The sequence below is a fragment of the Beta vulgaris genome, chromosome 8 (assembly GCF_026745355.1).
Source record: "Beta vulgaris subsp. vulgaris cultivar EL10 chromosome 8, EL10.2, whole genome shotgun sequence".
In the NCBI taxonomy this organism is placed as follows: Eukaryota; Viridiplantae; Streptophyta; class Magnoliopsida; order Caryophyllales; family Amaranthaceae; genus Beta; species Beta vulgaris.
This window is the reverse complement of record NC_079209.1, coordinates 8,057,423-8,074,850: the sequence shown is the minus strand read 5'-3', so window position 1 is coordinate 8,074,850 and position 17,428 is coordinate 8,057,423. Positions and strand designations below refer to the sequence as shown.

Genomic DNA, 17,428 nt, shown 5'->3' with positions numbered 1-17,428 from the left:
GAAGGGTAATGTTATATGTAGCCCTTAGGGCTACATATAAGCATTAAATACATTTCTTTAAATGGAAAAAGTTTAAGAATTCAAGACACATTTTCACATCAACTGAGGTAATAAATGCTTGATTCAATATTTTATTTCCATTTTAAGCACCTTATACATAACCCTAAGGGCTACATATATCATTTTCCTTATATGAAATATTGCGTGAAATACACTATTTGTTAATTAATTTTGATTTCAATTCATTGCTATTGTATAAAGAAAAACATAATCAAGTGAAATTTTGTTAAATTTGTTTCGTTTTATACTATCAAATTATAACCTTTTTTTCATTTTTTATGTGTGCACAACTAAATATATATATGCTTAACGAAGCGCGTTGAGTTGCGTGAAAAAACAAACGTTTTATTTAAAATAGAACGGAGGAAATATGAGATTTTTTCGGTTGAAGACAGTAATATGAGAAAGTCAACACATAAAAAAAACATAACTTAGAGATACTTATGTTTTTTCCATTTTAGTGTATTTTCTTCAACTTACGTCTAATAAGTTTAGATAAGTTCTAACATGGGTACACGGGATAAAATAAACTTCAATATTAGTAACTTCAAAATTCATATTAATTATGATAAGTAAAATTCAAACTAGTTCAGTAAATTTAAATAAAGAAATTACAATCTTAATATGTAAAAATTGACTAGGACGAATAAATATAAAATCCAAGTTGTTGATTGCAAATTAGAATGAGTTCATGTGACATGCAAATTAAGTTTCAACTAATCATTTGTTAATTTGTTATGTGTGTAGTCCTTTTGAGAAAAGATATCTCCATATCAATTCTTTTTGGTTCCATAAGGCGCTTACCTTATTAAGTTATTATTGTGAATACAATACTCAAGAAAAAAATCACTTTATAAATTTATAGTGCTATAGGTGTTAAAAAATCAAAATTAGGTGGCTAAATGGACCAAAAAACAATTTAAATGGCCAGAAGGACGTTAATTGATGTAAGAAGACAAAAAATAGACGAAAATTACCGTTAACGCATTGATCTTTTGGACAATTTCAGTTCTATCAGCTAGTTTTTTCTCACAATTACAATTATATTCAATTAGTTTTTTCTCACAATTTAGTTTCTTCTCAAAATTTAGTTTCTAGTTTTAAGAATTTGAAATTCATATGATATAAGTTGTATAATCATGTGTATTTTTTTTAAAAAAACAAAGTCAAATTTTGGCACTAGACAAACAAAACAAAAAAAAAACAAAAATTAAGCTAACATGGCACTTACTACTACACCAGATCTAATACATTCAGTATTAAAGTTTACTGTAAGTCTGTAACTCTACAAGTAAACAGACTTCACTTTTCTACACTTGTAAACTGTTAAAGTAACCAGTAAGTATTCCCTGAAATGAAGAAACTTTGATGTTGTAAGATGAGGAAACTTACTCCCGGAAAAAGAGAAAAAGAGCAAAAGAAAAAAAGATCCCCCAAATCATAATTAGATATTTGCTACCCATTTCCTCCGAAGTCCTAAGCTCTAACATTCGCGATATAAGCAACCAGTTCCTCAATTATGGAATTAGAAGATATGCCAAATGGACAGCACATATAACTGAGTGGTTATAAGCAAGTAATGGCAGCAATAAAAAAAAAGTTGCTTAAAAATCTTCACAGAGATGACCATCGATGAGTACACAGGGAGTGATGATCATCGCGAACCTTCCATGCACGGTCTGGATTTCTCAAATAAATTGCTCTGTTGTAGACCAAAACAAATCTTCACTAATGGGCATCAAAACCAACCATATGGCGGACAGCTTCAAAAACATCTCAGCATTTCATGCCAAATGCCTTTCAGGCTAGAAGGACCATATTCATCGAACCAAACTTTTTCACGTGATCATATTCTCTTCTACGAGAAAGGAGAAAATCACATAGTTATATGGTTGACTGATCATATTGCCAAGGACAGTAAACTCTTGGAGATGACTATATACACAAAAGGCTTCAGCTAGACGGAAGTTACAAAAATTTACCATGTCCTATCTACCTTTGTAATTTATCTCAGGTAGCAAGAGCAAGTACTTTGACATTTCCTTGACTGTTAGCAGCCATGATCACTGGGCTACCATCACTCTTCCAACAAACTGCACTAATGAAGTGTGATCCTCGATCCTCATCAGCATCATGGAATTCAGATGTATTGAATTTATACCGGGCAACGGGCTTAGAGATAGCCTGAAAGAGAGGAGAATTGAGTTGACCACAACATTGCTAAAGATATAACAGTTCTTTTGGAGTCTTTTGAATTACCTTGTGATAAACAAAGACTTCGTTTGTCTCACTGCCACAAGAAAGGTACTCGCTGTTTGAAGTGAGGCCTACAAAATTCTTCTCATTCATGTGGCCTCTATATATCTGAAGCTGCAACACCGTGGAAGAAAATGAGCATATGGATGTAATTGATTAAGCAACATTTCACAAAAAAGGAACACTATTTTCTCTGAAGTTCTCTTTTTTTTTTTTTTTGACGGGACTCTGAATTTCTCTTAAATAACCTACAAGTGGAGAATATATTGTATCTGGAGGGTAGCTTATTCATTTAAGCTACCCACTTCCATCCAGATTTAGGAATATGAACCAGCACCACTCTCCCAAAACTCAGGTATGCATAATCATTACCCGTACAGGTAAGTTATAGCAAATTAAATAGTTCACTTACATGCTTCCGAAAGTTAATATCAACTTCTCATTCTCTGACAACTAGCTAGCAAGTTGTTATTTGTTACTACAGAGAAGAGATTTACTGTGACTATTACCAGCTTATTTTCCTTGACATCCCACAAGCGCAATGTGCTATCAGTTGATGCAGAAGCAAGCTCATTAGTAGACAAGAATTTAACATATGAAACAGCTTTTCTGTGACCAGAGAAGACATGAACAGGCTGGGTAATATTTCTCAAGTCATAATAGTGAATATTATGATCTGCAGAGCCGACCTGCACATAATGATAGCCAACATCAAAGGTCAAACTATGCAATAACAGGCCCTGCGGAGAAGATAAGTGACTAATACTTCAAAATAGATAAGCCCAGTGATTGTGCTGTAAAGTGTAACATATACATGCTGAGCAGAGATCACAAAAAGCATTCAAATAACCTAGAAGAAACAGATGACAATAATTGAGCAGGAGCAACCAACATTTACAGAATAAGAACACTCCTATCCTGTTTGGTGCAGAGAAGGATACATACCGCCACATGCATGCTAGATCCAGGATTACACTTCACAGAACAAATATTTGCATTCATGTCAATATTAAGAACACTCCTTTCCTGTTTGGTGCACCAGACTTTAACCTGTTAAAAAAGAACGCAAATCAGCAAGGCATCCATGATTAGCTGGTTTACTGGACTGCTACAGAATATTCCATTTACTATTCTATGATAATGGTCACAGATATACCTGCAGCTAATTCCATCACAACTTGCCTTCTCTCTTTCTCTTTGTGGATTGGGGGTGGGGACTGTGGAGGGTTATTTACCTATGCATTAACAGATGCAAAGACGGCCTATAATAGGAAACAAAAAGAGGATTGGAACTAATATCTCCTCACTTTCTATATGGGGGATGGGGGTGGAGGGAGGACACTATAGCAGCTCTTATCCCCATAGGCTCCCCAAATGAAGCATCAGGGGTGTGTTTGGTTGGGAGGAAAGTATTTTCCAGGAAAACTAAGTTTTCCTCACTTTCCTCTGTTTGGTTTGGATCAGAAGGATGGCAAAATATGGGTTGAACTTCATTTTCCAAGGGCAAAAAATTACTTTCCCTAGGGAGGCAAGGGAAGCCGCACTTTCTCTATCAAACAATAACAAAAACACAAAGGAAAATGGGTTCAAAAGAAAGTTACTTTCTTCGCAATCAAACAAAGGAAAATCAATATAGAACTGAGTTTTCCTCTGGAAAATCGTTTTCATGGAAAACCACTTTCCGTTGGAAATGTTTTCTGTCCAACCAAACAGACCTTAGGTCCAAGTTATTCCTAGAAACAATTCTGTATGTTCCACCTCCCATTTTGTTTTGGTAACGAAAAAGAAGTGTCACTAGAATAACACTTGGACCTAAGCTTTTACATCAACGCCAATCTGAAGAGATCTGCCACCAAGAGGACTTCGAACTTTAGCAGGGTATACCTCCATTCCTCCACTACCAACCAGTAAGGATCTAACTGCAGGTGGGCTCTTGGTGGGTGGTCATATATGCAGCCTCACCCATTATAAGAAAAGAGGGGTTACTCAAGACAGCCTCAACATGCCAAAAAAAAAAGACTATGACAGAGTGTCCCTGGCCAAAAAGACAGGTTGTACAGCTTACACATAATAGCCAGATGACTTATTAGAAAAAGTAGGATAATTATAATTCACTTTGACCTCAAAGAGAATGTGCAACCTTCATGTTAGTAAACTCCCACTTGTTCCCACAACTCATGCTTGGGAAAAGAAAAATCTGTCCAATTTCTAGTAGAAAGGAAACCTATTAATGTCAAAATTCAGATCAGTATCTCATTATAAAATGCCAAAGCACAGGTTAGCTTCAAATACCTTGCAGTCATCCCCGCCAGATACCAACAGCGAAGGTTCAGTGCACGAAAAGTCCACACTCCAAGCTCGTTTTTCATGCTCCTCATATTCTCCAACACTCTAAGAAAGAAAGTTAACACAATTGTCATAAGTTGTGGTACAAGCATAACTAGTACCTTAAGAATATAGAACCGGTTCAATGGAACAAAACAGCAGATAAGCACTGGTGGCACCTGACGAGTAGCAACATCCCAAACAGTTACAATCCCCTCGTAGTCACTGCTTGCAATACAATGTTTGGTATACTTATTCCAACTCAAACAACTTAGTTTAGATCTTGTGGCAATGTCAACAACAGCACAGTGCACTTCTGCTGGTTCATCAATCACCTGGAGATCAATCCGGTCCCAGAGTTAAGCACTTCAGTTAAAACACTTACAGGTGAGTAAAAAAAGTCGGAACTCAACTTGAATTTCCAAATCAACACAGCAAGACCAGGTTTGTTACAGCAAAAGATACTACAAAAAATGAGTACGACCAGGAAAATTTACTGCAAACCAAGTGCACACATGTATGCAGAGGAGCACAACCACCCACTTTCTATTTTGGCTTCTTCTGTCCCTTCTTTCTAATTTATCCTCTTTTTGAGTTTGGGAGATGGGGATGTCCACAAAGATTTAGAGAAACTACAAATCTAAACTGCTGAAAAGTAATTGAACTAGTGTAAATTCCTATCTTTAGCATGATATTCCTTACAGAGGATAACTCGAAAATTTTGATACGCTTAGAGACACCAGCAGTTGCAAACAATTCGTGGTCTCTGTCAAATTCTATGCTGCACATGGGAAGCACATATCAGAATAGTGCTTGATTATCACACGAGAATAGCATGAAAACAAGCAAAAAAAATAAATAGAGCAGATAAACAGAGATCAAAGTGAGTTCTGCTAGCAACAAAAGCATTCAGGTCTCGGATATTAGGTGAGTTCCAGTGGCAAACAATTTACTCTTTCCGGACAATGGACAACTCGGATAAAAAGTATACAAAATTATCACAGAACTTCTGTAGCAAGCATAATAGACACGCAAAGAGATAGGAAGAAAGGAAACAGAGAAGATAGGGAGAGTGAGAGTAGTTAGTCTCATGTCATCATAGACTTGCCACCAGCAGCTATGTATTCCATGAAGCTTAATTGTGCAACTCTAGCATGTCATTACCAGTTCAACTTGTAAAGATTATATGTAAGATGAAAATTTAGTTCACATTAGTAACAGCTTATGCTGAAAAGCCAGCAAAGACATGGCACAGTCGGAGTGCAAATCTTAGAGAATTAAAGCAGCTTCTAGCTTAGTTGATTGTGGCCACAATCAAACAAAATGTAGAATCAAACAGGTCTAATTGAACCTCAATACAGTTATTCACTTATTCATAAAACTTACAATTTAAGAATAACATTGTTTAAACGACAGAAACATATGAATTATAATTGTGTCGATCTCATAGCAAGGAATCAAGAATTCAAAGAAGTTTAAATTTGAATAGCACAACGCACCTGGAAATAATATTGGCAGGCTGAAAAACATTGCCAAGTCTCAACTCTGAAATAACCCTTAATTGGCTACACCAAGTTCACCAGAAATTTTAGAGCACATTTCAATAAACCAAATATGAGGACCTAAAGCAACAAATTCAAATGGCAGATATGGTGCATACCTGTATCGAGTACAGGAAGTTAGCACAGACTGGAAATCCCTAAGTCCTGCATGATAACCTAAGCTATTTATATTATTCAGATCCCTTCCTCCACCTTGTAACTGCTTGGCCCAATGTCTCCTTTTTTGCAGGTAACATTCTTGCAGGTCAGTGAGCTGCACGAAATAAAGTGATTACATATGAAAAAAAATTGAGGCTCAGCTGATATGTATTAATTAAGCTTCTTTTACACAGCTGTTTAACACTTTAACCCGACTTCATCAGTAACTTAATTATGCAGTCAAAAACTACTACTGACATAATCCAGTCTATACATAGAGACTTGAGCTGGATTGAAGGGACTAAAGTTAGCTTCTTAACATGCACTAAGAATTTGCAAGCCGTAACATCGTGACATCACATGAGAGCTGAATGTAAATTATGGATATAGGCTTGACAGATAATCTTCATTTCCACAACAGATCATAACTCTCTCATGTAAAATGTAAATGGACTTGTATGAGTACACCCTAGTGCACACGGAGGTGTTCAGAATTTCCAAGAATACAAACCTGCGCCTCAACCTGCCTTTTCCTTGCTGTAAATCTTTCTGTTGGAGCCTGCTGTTGCGATTCTGAGCCAGCACAGCCATCATTTTCGATAATTTCCTGAGAGCATAGAGGACCTACATTTTCTCTTCCATTATGTTGACTTCCCGAAAATATCAATTGTTGTGTGCCAGAATTACCAGCCACAGGCCTTGGTATTATCGGACAATCACCCTTTGTATCAGAGTCATCCCCACTAAATCTCAATCTCACAGTACAATTCTTGTTTACATTCCCCAAATCTATTTTGTGTTTTCTAACAGCTTCTATATCCTCTTTGATGTACTGAAGATCATTTTGTATCTATAAAGTAACCACAAGGTAGTGTTAAAACATAAGGAGCCTGGGGTGGTAGCTTGATATACTACAATAATTGCTACAAAAAAGTGCATTTACACCTTAAAGCTATAGAATGCAGTTTAACATGTGATGAAGTGGACGAATGATCAATCAAGAACCAGCATTAGATATTATACATAAACTACCTTAAACAAGGTGCCCTAAGTGCCCACCAAAGCCTTTTAGTTTTATCTTTTTTCGCAGAATGGTATATATCTTTTTTTTGGGTATATATAATATCTAATAGTTAAGACAATAAAGAGTGTCTTATACTCTTATTTACTAATATTACCAATATAGAAACTATCATTTATTTAACCATCAATTTCCCTGCCATAATTGAAAGACATCCTATAAAGAAGCAATGTAATAGAGGAAGAGTGTTCAAAATAAATCTGTTTTTCCCCATAAAAGTTTTGACTTTTTTATTCACTACAAATTAGATCTTTTAGCATTTAACTTTACTTTTTAGATAAAACATACCATTGGAACAGAGAAACGAACATATTAGTAATAACGAGTCGTCTGAAGAGAATCATGAGGGGATGGGATTCCCATCAAGCCTTACATCATTGCGACACTAACTACAATTTTACGTATTAGATGAATGTTCCTAGTCTCTAATGCAAAACAGGCTATAAATCAAAGGTCCTAGACTACCTTTTGATAATGGTGCAACCATTAGCGCAAACATATTGGCTAACATTTGATTAGGATGTTTCAACTTTCACCCACAGAGCTGAGAGCACTAACTCTTACAGGAGAAGAAATAATTAACAATACATGAGATCTTAAATTTAGTTAAACACACCTGACTAAGCTCTTCCAACTTTCTTTTCCTTAAGCACACCAAAAACTCAAGGAGAACTTGCAAATTGGTCTCAGCCTCCTCTTGCTCCATCTTTCTTTTCTTTTCCGCAAGTTGAGACAAAAGGCAGTCAAGATCCTTTACAGACACATCACAACCCTGTCTACAGATGATATCAAAGACTGAGCTTAAACTTGGAGATAAATTACAAATGGAGCATGCGTTTACGAGGAGGTTCTGACTACGATAAGCAGACATACTAAGAAGTAATTTATATTTCCCACAGAAAGAAAGGGTCATAAAGAACATATACCAAGTAACTTCTAAGAATCCACTTGACAACTATATCAACTTCATAACTGTGAAATTTCATTGTTAAAACTCTGGTAACATATCAATTATCAATCCACCTGCTTCATGATCCAATCATCCATTCACCAAAGATAATTGAAAACTACAGAAGTGGGACGATGTTCTGTGTATTGACGTACACGTCTTTCACAAATTATCTTGCCAATCAGCTATGTACAAAATAACAAGAAAGGAAAAAGAAAAATACCCAGATCACATATTCAAGAAGTTAACTTGACAAGCAGAACAGTTCTGTCAATTGTTCTTAGGAATAAGAATCTAGATTGGTTTCTACACCAGTGATATTTGGTATGTTGTCTTCAGCACCTATGGAGGTGGTATAAGGGGTTCAAGTTAGCTTCCTTGTGCAGCTCATTCCCATTGCCTATTGGCTATTGGTCTGGAGCTCAAATCTCCCGTCACTACCCCATTCAAAAAAATCGTGGACACGCGGTTTCTTGTGGGTATTACGTTGCAATTTTACAGCCATTGCAGTATAAATTGACATATTAAAATTAAATTAACTTTGTCGTCGTAATTCAAGATTATTAGAACAAGTAATCTAATCATACTTGAAAGTATACCACTTGGCACATTATCTTGCTATGTTTCCAAGAGCATCAGAGGATTTAAATCTATTTGCAGTGAGCCAGTGACTATATCATGAGTTTGAAGATCTCTTGTACGTGAATTTTCTAAGTATTCAACGTGCACAATGGCTTTACTTGCAGATTTCAAGGACTAATACGTAACGTAATGACCTATGATGAATGGAATGTAATATTTGAAGACATGTAAAATCTTTTACAAACGCACTTTACATGACGAAATGACCTTGATTTAATTACCAGTAACCAGCCTACGACCTATGTCTATAATAGTGAAGCTTACTAAGAGAAGAAAATTTAACAATCAAATCATCTGAAAGGAGAAACTTAGAAAGTTTTCATTTCAGAACAATGTCTACAACAATGGTTCCTCCAGAAGTTAGCACTTAATTTATGATATAGCAAATTTGGCAAATTGGATTAGAGCAACTCCAACCATTGTAGATGTGTAAAATAACATTCCAAGAAGTAACATGCACTTAATATTCTCTGCTTTTTAAAAAAGAACATCAAAATAATTAGTCCAATACAAGTTGGAAGGGAAATAAATTAAGTCTATCTTCCAGATATTCTCTTCCAAAGCAATACGCTACGATTTTATATATTGATATGACAAGAGTGTTCGTTTCTATTTCTCTAGATAGGACTATATAATGCATATTGAACATCACTCAAAGGTAAGATTATATTAGCAGAATTTCCTTAAACCTTCTGTATAGATATGACTAAAAATAGTAACACAATATGATAAAGCAAATTTGTAGGTCGCGCAGGGACTTGTTCATGGCAACTTGTACATGTTTCTTACGGAAGTCAACTAACCTGCAGCAGTGCCCGGCGTAGTTTTTCACTCGAGGAGGCGCTTTTTGCAAATTGATAATTAGACATCTTCTTTAATATCTGCAAAGTGGAGACACGTTGTTTCTTATCATACTGCATTTCGATATTAAATACTAGATAAACAGCTGCAATCACACAATGTTCAGCCTTCCACAAGGTTCCAGTGTTGACGATACTACCAAACTCAAAAGAGGAGGCAAAATATGCATAGACTTATATCCACAATATGTCAATGCAACAACATTCACCAATCATTTCTTAAATGTCCCCATCAGCTTCCCGGAGTCCAAAATCTAGTGACGTGTGCAAAATTTGTGAATTTGTAAAATTTACCAGTACTTCATCTTAGTTTCACCTCTTGGAGGCCATTAACCATATACTCTATGGTTTCTGATGTGTGGCTTTATTTACAGTATATATTACCAAATTACCAAAGTTCATGATAGTTGAACAAAAACTGGAATATTTTGCATCAAGATCACAGGATTTACACATTTCCCTAGGAATGTAAACAACTAATTTTCACAAAACAATACAAGGAGATGCCTCACCAACTAAGCTGAACTGTCTTTGAACTCAAAGATGATCCTGAAGTCTCAAATCCTATCAACTTAACACAATCAAGCACATGCAAGTGGAGAACTTTACAATAAATTTAAAATTGTATTAACACATCTTACTCATGACCACAGAAGTCTTCACAAATAATCGGTCCAATCGAACATCAAAAAGTTCTCATAATTGCTTCAACATCCAAGAACTAATTAAGCTGAAATGTCAAGTTTTAAACAAATTAACACGTATATTACGATCAAAATCTCCCAATCGCAGAGCATTTTATCATCATAAATCATGCGACTTCAAGACACATTTCACTCAAGAACAACCAAATCTCACAAAACAACCGAAATTCAACAGCAACGAACCTACGTAGTTTCTTCCAAAAACAAGAGAGAGAATCGCAGTCAAATATCAAAACTCAAATTTCAACTTAGCATAAAACAACAAAGCTCTTACAATTAGTCAATAACGACAGCATTTTGCCGTCAAAATCAACCGATTTCAATTCTTCAAGATACATTTCACTCAATCAGCAAGGAAATCTCAGAAAATCATCAAATTTCAACACAGAAAAGCTCAAATTTCAGAGAGAGAACAAAAAACAGAGAGACGATTGCAGCGACGAACCTTGTCGAGGGCAAAATTAGGGAAAATAAGCTTAGGAGTGAGAAAACGACTGCAGCAAGGGCAATCACTCTTGTTACGAAGGTGAGTAAAGATGCACATGTAGCAGTAGCTATGGCCGCAAGCAGTAAGAAAAGCGTCCTTTATAATCTGCATGCAAATAGGACAGAGAAAATCTTTGTCGCCGGAGATTGATTCTCCGCCATCGGAGGTCTCATGCGGAGAATCTGCTTTCACAAAAGGAACTAGAGCTCCTTCTCCAATGGAGGTTTCCGCCATTGTTGTTCGTTCGCTCTGTGAGTTGCTTGAAGTTGGAGGAGAAAGAGAGTTTGTGGCAAAAATCAAAATGTTGAGAGAAAGAGAGAGTGTGGAAAAAGGAGTTTGACGTGTCAGGGAAGAAAGGAGAGGGAAATTTAAGAGAGAGAGAGAGGGGATTTGAGGGTGGAAACGGACCACGTAAATATGGCGGGTGGTATGTCCTTGAAGAAGAATACTGGAGAAGATTTTTTTTTGGTTTAGTGTGGGTTCAAGTTTATAATTTTTTTTTTCTTGCATTACTTTTTTTTTGGTTTGCTTTAATTTTTTTTTAAAGGTAAGATGAAGTTCCTTATAAGGAAGGGGGAAATTGATCTCTTGATCTATGAGATCGGAGGTGATGTCAATATCACTACGCTATCACCTGCTGCTCTTCTATTTTGCTAAATGCCGCCCTGAAATTTCCAACTGACTTTATGTAAAATACACATATATGTATATGTATTCTAATACTTTCACTCTCCCACCCTGCCACTCACTTGACCACTCTCCAACTCTCCTGTTTTCTTTCACTCTCTTCACCCTCCTTCACTCTCTTACTCCATCTCCACTCTCTTTCACTCTCTTACTCTATCTCTCTCATCAACAAGGATTTCCCATCAAGATCTCCGCGCGACAAGAACTCCGGCGACCAACTACCATCTCCGTGGCGGCATACTAACTTTTCGGCGACGTAGGAATTTTCGGCGACGACAACTCTGGCAAGACCTCGGCTTAACCCGGATATCTGGCGACCAAGGTTAGTGTAGAAAAAATAAAACAAAATTCAGGCGCCTGATGAGGACGCCTCCACCATTGGTGGAACGCCTAACTGAGGCGCCTATACCTATGGTGGGTCGCCTATTTCATACACCCACCAACATTTTTAAATTTTTTTTTAAAAAAAATTGCATGTGTAGAATTACATATTTGATTCGAGTATTGTAAATTCTTGTTAAAATTGCATATGTTAGACTAGGATTGCAATGTATATTGAAATTCAAATCTGGAGGTGGACGCTTAATTTAGGCGCTTGAACCACTGGTGGGGTGTCTAAATTAAACGCTTGCACCAGAGGTCAGACGCCTATTTTAAACCCCCCACCAGTGGTATAGACACCTAATTTACGCACTTCACCTAAGGTACAAGCGTCTACATTAGGCGTCTGACCTCTGGTGCAGACGCCTAAATTAGGTGCCTGACCACTGGTTCAAGCCCCTAATTTAGGTGCCTAAACCATTTTTTTTTGTTTTCGGCGCTTAATTTAGGTAATTTTTGATATTTTTTTATGTTATATATTTGATTTTGTTTAGTTTAGAAAAAAAATGATTATAAAATTGTTAATTATGGTGTATCAAAGTAGAAAAATGTGTTATTGCGGAAAATTAATGAAATATAATGGAAAAGATAGTTAATAAACTTTAGAAAAATAATTATATATCTGAGAACAAATTAAATTATTGAATATAATTGATTTTTCATATTATTACATTATTAACATTAATTAAAATTTTATACGTTTAATTAAAGATGAGTGGGGGAGACAAGGGCAAAGCAAAGTCTTTGCCTACAGATTCGGGTCATCGTCATCCTCATGATAGAGGAGTGCCAATCTCATCGAGGAAGGCTAGAGAGTTGCTTTTCAGGAGCACTCAGTCTTCATCAAGTGCAGAAACAGAGGAAGTACTGGAAATTCCTCTTTTGTCCGTTGCATTGCCTACTACCATTATGGTTGTAGAAGTGCGGAGACCTCACTCACCTTGGACAGGCAATCCAATGGCGAGGAACAAGCAAGATGCGGGAGCTTATTATGATAGTCAGTCGGAGCATCCATCAACGGGCCCAGAGGAAGGTTGTGCTTCTCGGGGATGCAAACCATGTACCTCTTGTGGTCATTTTGTACGTTCTTCAGATGGAGCATCGTGCAATGCTGAGGGATCCGGGAGTAGTAGGGCGGGCAAGAGGAAGGTGACAGAGGATGACAATTCATGGCTAGTACATGCGCATGGGATAGCAAAAGTAGAAAAAGCACACAACCACAGTAATCGAACACCCCATCTCCCATGTCTAGGCGTCTAGTGTTTTCCAACTTCAGGAAATTGAGACAGTAATGTGAGACATGACCAACCAAATGACGAAAAGGTTCTATCATATGTTGCCTACTAATTCTGCACCTAGATTTCTCTAAGTTATCCATGATCTTGATAATTTGGCTATCAATGAACAAATTAACACGTGTAAAGAATGTATCCAAGGCATAAGTGAAAGTTTGTAGCCATGCTTTCAGAGCTGCATGTGCGCTCTCTACTCTACATGTGGTTGTGTTCGCAAAATGAAGCACGTCGCTAGTCCATGCTTTCACAAACTTGGTCTTGTGGGGATTCAACCACGTTGTCTCAACATAATCAATAACAGAATGCTTCCATGCATGCCCAGCCGGACTTCTAATTTGCCAATGCAACCTCATATTCATCTTATGCGTTTGCATTTAGCACTTCTACTAATGACCAGCACGAAATCGCTCTCCAAATGACGCGGCCCCACATATTCTACTAACTCGTGCCTCCACATCTTTGTTAATATGCCATGTACAAAGAAGATGAACAAATAAAATCTGGAAAAACTTGATTAATGGGTCTAATCAAACCCAACTCACGATTTGTAAATGTGACATGCAGACTCACATGATGGCCAAGTAGATTACGTAGGCACTCCAACACCCAACAGTAATGTAGTCTTATCCTTCACTATGGCATAAGCGATAAGGAAGTTCATATTTGTCGGTGCCACCCCCACCAACTCAATGCAAGGCATACCGTATCGATTTGTTTTATACGTTGAATCGATGCCAACTACCCAATGATATGTACGAAATGCGGAAGTACCACCAGGATGAGATATGAATGCATGAGTAATAACTCCATCATCATCTTGTAATGACCATGACACATAGTTTTTCGACCGAGCAAGGTGCAGAAAATTTTCAGCTGAAGTCCGCTCTTCACGCCCTTCCATCTTGTAAAAAACCTCTAGCTGTATATATGCTTTATCGTTTCATGAAGATGCAGGTAAGCCTCTGTTACAGCAGCTTGAATGTTTCTGGGTGCGGTCTCAGCATCAGTCATTTGTCGAACCATCCACCTAGCATCATCATCGAGCCCCCTGGCCCGTCTGTGGCCCTCCGGATATACTATGAATGTGTGGTTGTGAAAACCATATTTACTAATTGGAATAAACACATACCATTGGCCCCCTACAACTAAGTTAGTCCTAAATGGACATCAACAAAACTTTATCGATGTATTAGGTCGTTTCACCTGTCTCGGGCCTACCTTATCCCCCTTGTATCTCGTCCCCATGAAACATTTTCAAATGGTAAATGCGCAAACCATTTGCCTTCTGCTTATACGAGTGAATAACCAATTCAAAACCTATGAAAACTCCGATTTCATTAAGATGATCACACGCCTCTATAACCGTCGTGAATCCATCACTTATCCTAAACCTACCATGAGAATTAACCCCGTCCCTATCATTGTCGACTATTGAACCTATTAAAGACCATACAAGTAATATAAATTGTTTAATATATTATAAATCTAAATTACAAAGTTAAAATCCAACGACAAATTAAAAAAATAATAATCATGAGAAATAAACTTACACAAGCGTCTAAATTAGGCGTCTGCACTATTGGTCAGACGTCCAATAAAAACGCCGGCACCACTTGTCAGGCGTCTAATAAAGACGCATGCACTATAGGTCAGACGTCTAACAAAGGCGCCTAACAAGTGGTGCATGCGCCTTTATTAGACGCCTGTAGCATGGAATAGGCGTCTAAACGAGGCGCTTGTAAATAATTTAATGCGAAAAAAAATAATGTCCATATTTCATACATTTTAATTTAAGGTGAGCTTAAAACCTATTCTAAATATGCAAATTAATATTATTTACGTGCAGTTTTCACTATTTAAATAATTTATGTCTACTATATTATAGCTACTGCAATATGTACAAAATGTAAATACAACTATTACAATATGCTAAAAAACTACATATAATACATCATGTAATTTCTATATTTAATATGTAAAAAATGTAAATATAACTATTATAATATGCTAAAAAATCCACTGATAATACATCATGCAAATTCTACATTTAATATGTAAAAATGGTAAATATAACTATTATAATATGTTAAAAATTTATATATGGTACATCATGTAAATTCTACATTTAATATGTTAAAAATGTAAATATAACTATTATAATATGCTAAAAAGTCTACATATAATACATCATGTGAATTCTACATCTAATATGTTAAAAATGTAAATATAACTATTATAATATGCTAAAAATCTACAGATAATACATCATGTAAATTCTACGTTTCTACTTAAAATCATTTAAATTTTCCATATATTCTACCATGTAAAGATATTATTCTACTAGATATTCAAAATTTTAAGCTTAAACTGATAATTTAAGCGCCTTAGTTAGATCATGCTTTTTAAAAAAAATCATATCCACTGGTCAGGCGCCTAAAATAGGCATCTAACCAGTCGTTCAGGCGTCTAAAATAGGCGTCTAACTAGCTGGCCAGACCCTTAAAATAGGCGTTCAACCAGCTGGTTAGGTGCCTAAATTAGGCGCCTGACCTGATGGTTAGACGCCTATTTTAGGCGCCTGACCAGCTGATCAAGCGCCTAACTTAATTAGGCGTCTGACCAGTTTCACCGTTGAAAAGCTCATATCGTTTGCCATGACGCCGGAGGTGATTCTTCTTGATTGGTCAACGCCGATCAATGTTGGTCAATGCCGACAAACACCTTGGTCAATTCCGAAAATCTTGATAGAAAATGAAAGTGAATAAAGAAAGTTTGGTGGTGATTTATGTCAAAAACATGAAAAGTGTGGGGGTTTAAATATAAAAAGGGAAAGATGAAAGGAGAGAATGCCATGTATTAAATACAATCCATGTATTTGTGTACAAAAATACAAGGTGTTAGTAAGAAATTTCAGGGCGGCATTTAGCAAAACTCTTTTTTTTCCATCGACTCCAATGTAAAATTTGGGTATGAGAGAGATAGAAAAGAAAAAAAAAAAAGAGAGGACCACATATGATTGGAGAGAGATAGAGAGAAAGAAAAGTAAAAATATAAAGTGTTGTAGTAATTAATTATTTCCCTTTTAGGAAAGTGTTGCAAGTAATTAATTATTTCTTATTTTAGGAAAGTGTTGCAAGCAATTAATTATTTCCCTTTTAGGAAAGTATTGCAAGTAAAAAAAACGGAGGAAGTAATAAAGAAAGAGAATTTTTTAAAGTGGAAGGTCCGTAGAAAGTTAGGGACCTGGACTCGTAGTGTTTTCAGGTGTGCAACAAGAGTTTTGGCATCGACCATTATTCGGGTCGTGCCAAGTGCCGACTCACATGTCAAGCTAGCAGCCGCAAGTCTTGTGACTCTCCGCCCTCGGGTTAGATTTGGAAGACGCTAGTAAAATTTGTGGTGGGGAGTGGGGACTCGTGCAATGTCAAAAGAGAGGTATGTCCGTCTATCCCATTTTCTACATAAGTAGTTCTCCTTTTAGAATTATACTTTTTTCTCTTGGTTGAAATGAGTAGGATAAAACCGCAAGAGGCGTATTAGCCCATAGTGCTATTAATTAGTATCGATCTCGGGCCAAGAAAATAGTAAAAATGGCATCCATGAGCAACTCTCTAATAACCCTCTCGGATCGAGCTGATATCATATAAGACTAGATTGATTTTTGTGTTAACTTGATCCAGACACAACATTTGTCTTCCGTTGGGTTCTAAGTTTCAAAATAGGTTTTCTATTTTTTTAATTGGCTTAAAGATACGTTGAAAAATATTCCTTCCTCATCTTTATAAATGTTTCTTTTTGTTAAAATCGACTACTTTTTAGTTCTTTCATTTATTTTTCTTTTCTAACATCCAAGTATAGGATTTGTCAATATATCAGGTACATAGTTAGGATGGTAATTAATAGGTTACCTATTACACAGTTTAACTCAGTTACATAGTTCTTATTATCAAATTTAATTAAAACTATTATTTTTAAAAATACAAATACATGATTAGACTTTT

At 36.3% G+C, this 17,428-nt stretch overlaps 1 protein-coding gene across 4 annotated transcripts; it reads right to left on the bottom strand.

Moving 5' to 3' along the window:
• Positions 1-1,258: 1,258 nt before the first annotated feature.
• Positions 1,259-11,901, bottom strand: LOC104900925 (E3 ubiquitin-protein ligase COP1). 4 transcript variants are annotated; one of them, XM_010688456.4, is made up of 15 exons: positions 11,023-11,900; positions 9,817-9,894; positions 8,039-8,194; positions 6,853-7,191; positions 6,302-6,456; positions 6,141-6,206; positions 5,344-5,422; positions 4,821-4,976; positions 4,609-4,707; positions 4,457-4,540; positions 3,262-3,366; positions 2,826-3,005; positions 2,320-2,430; positions 2,043-2,244; positions 1,259-1,918 (listed from the first exon to the last, which is right to left on the bottom strand). In XM_010688456.4, the coding sequence occupies exons 1-14, from the start codon at positions 11,572-11,574 to the stop codon at positions 2,071-2,073; spliced, it is 2,334 nt and encodes a 777-aa protein (XP_010686758.2). In that variant the 5' UTR covers positions 11,575-11,900; the 3' UTR covers positions 1,259-1,918; positions 2,043-2,070. The 4 variants fall into 4 exon arrangements, with proteins under 4 accessions (XP_010686758.2, XP_010686757.2, XP_048491053.1 ...); XM_010688455.4 differs by having other exon boundaries at positions 2,057-2,244; XM_048635096.2 differs by lacking the exon at positions 6,853-7,191 and having other exon boundaries at positions 1,259-2,244; positions 11,023-11,901.
• Between the last annotated feature and the right edge of the window lie 5,527 nt (positions 11,902-17,428).

What these genes read in the sequence shown, in the direction of transcription:
- LOC104900925 (XM_010688456.4), bottom strand. Translation starts at nt 11,574, where the DNA reads ATGCAAGAAAAAAAAAATTATAAACTTGAACCCACACTAAACCAAAAA. An exon ending in CCTGCCAATATTATTTCCAG is followed by an intron (nt 5,423 to 6,140) that starts GTGCGTTGTGCT and finishes TCCCATGTGCAG; the next exon opens with CATAGAATTTGACAGAGACC. An exon ending in GGGAGTTTACTAACATGAAG is followed by an intron (nt 3,367 to 4,456) that starts GTTGCACATTCT and finishes CTTTTTTAACAG; the next exon opens with GTTAAAGTCTGGTGCACCAA.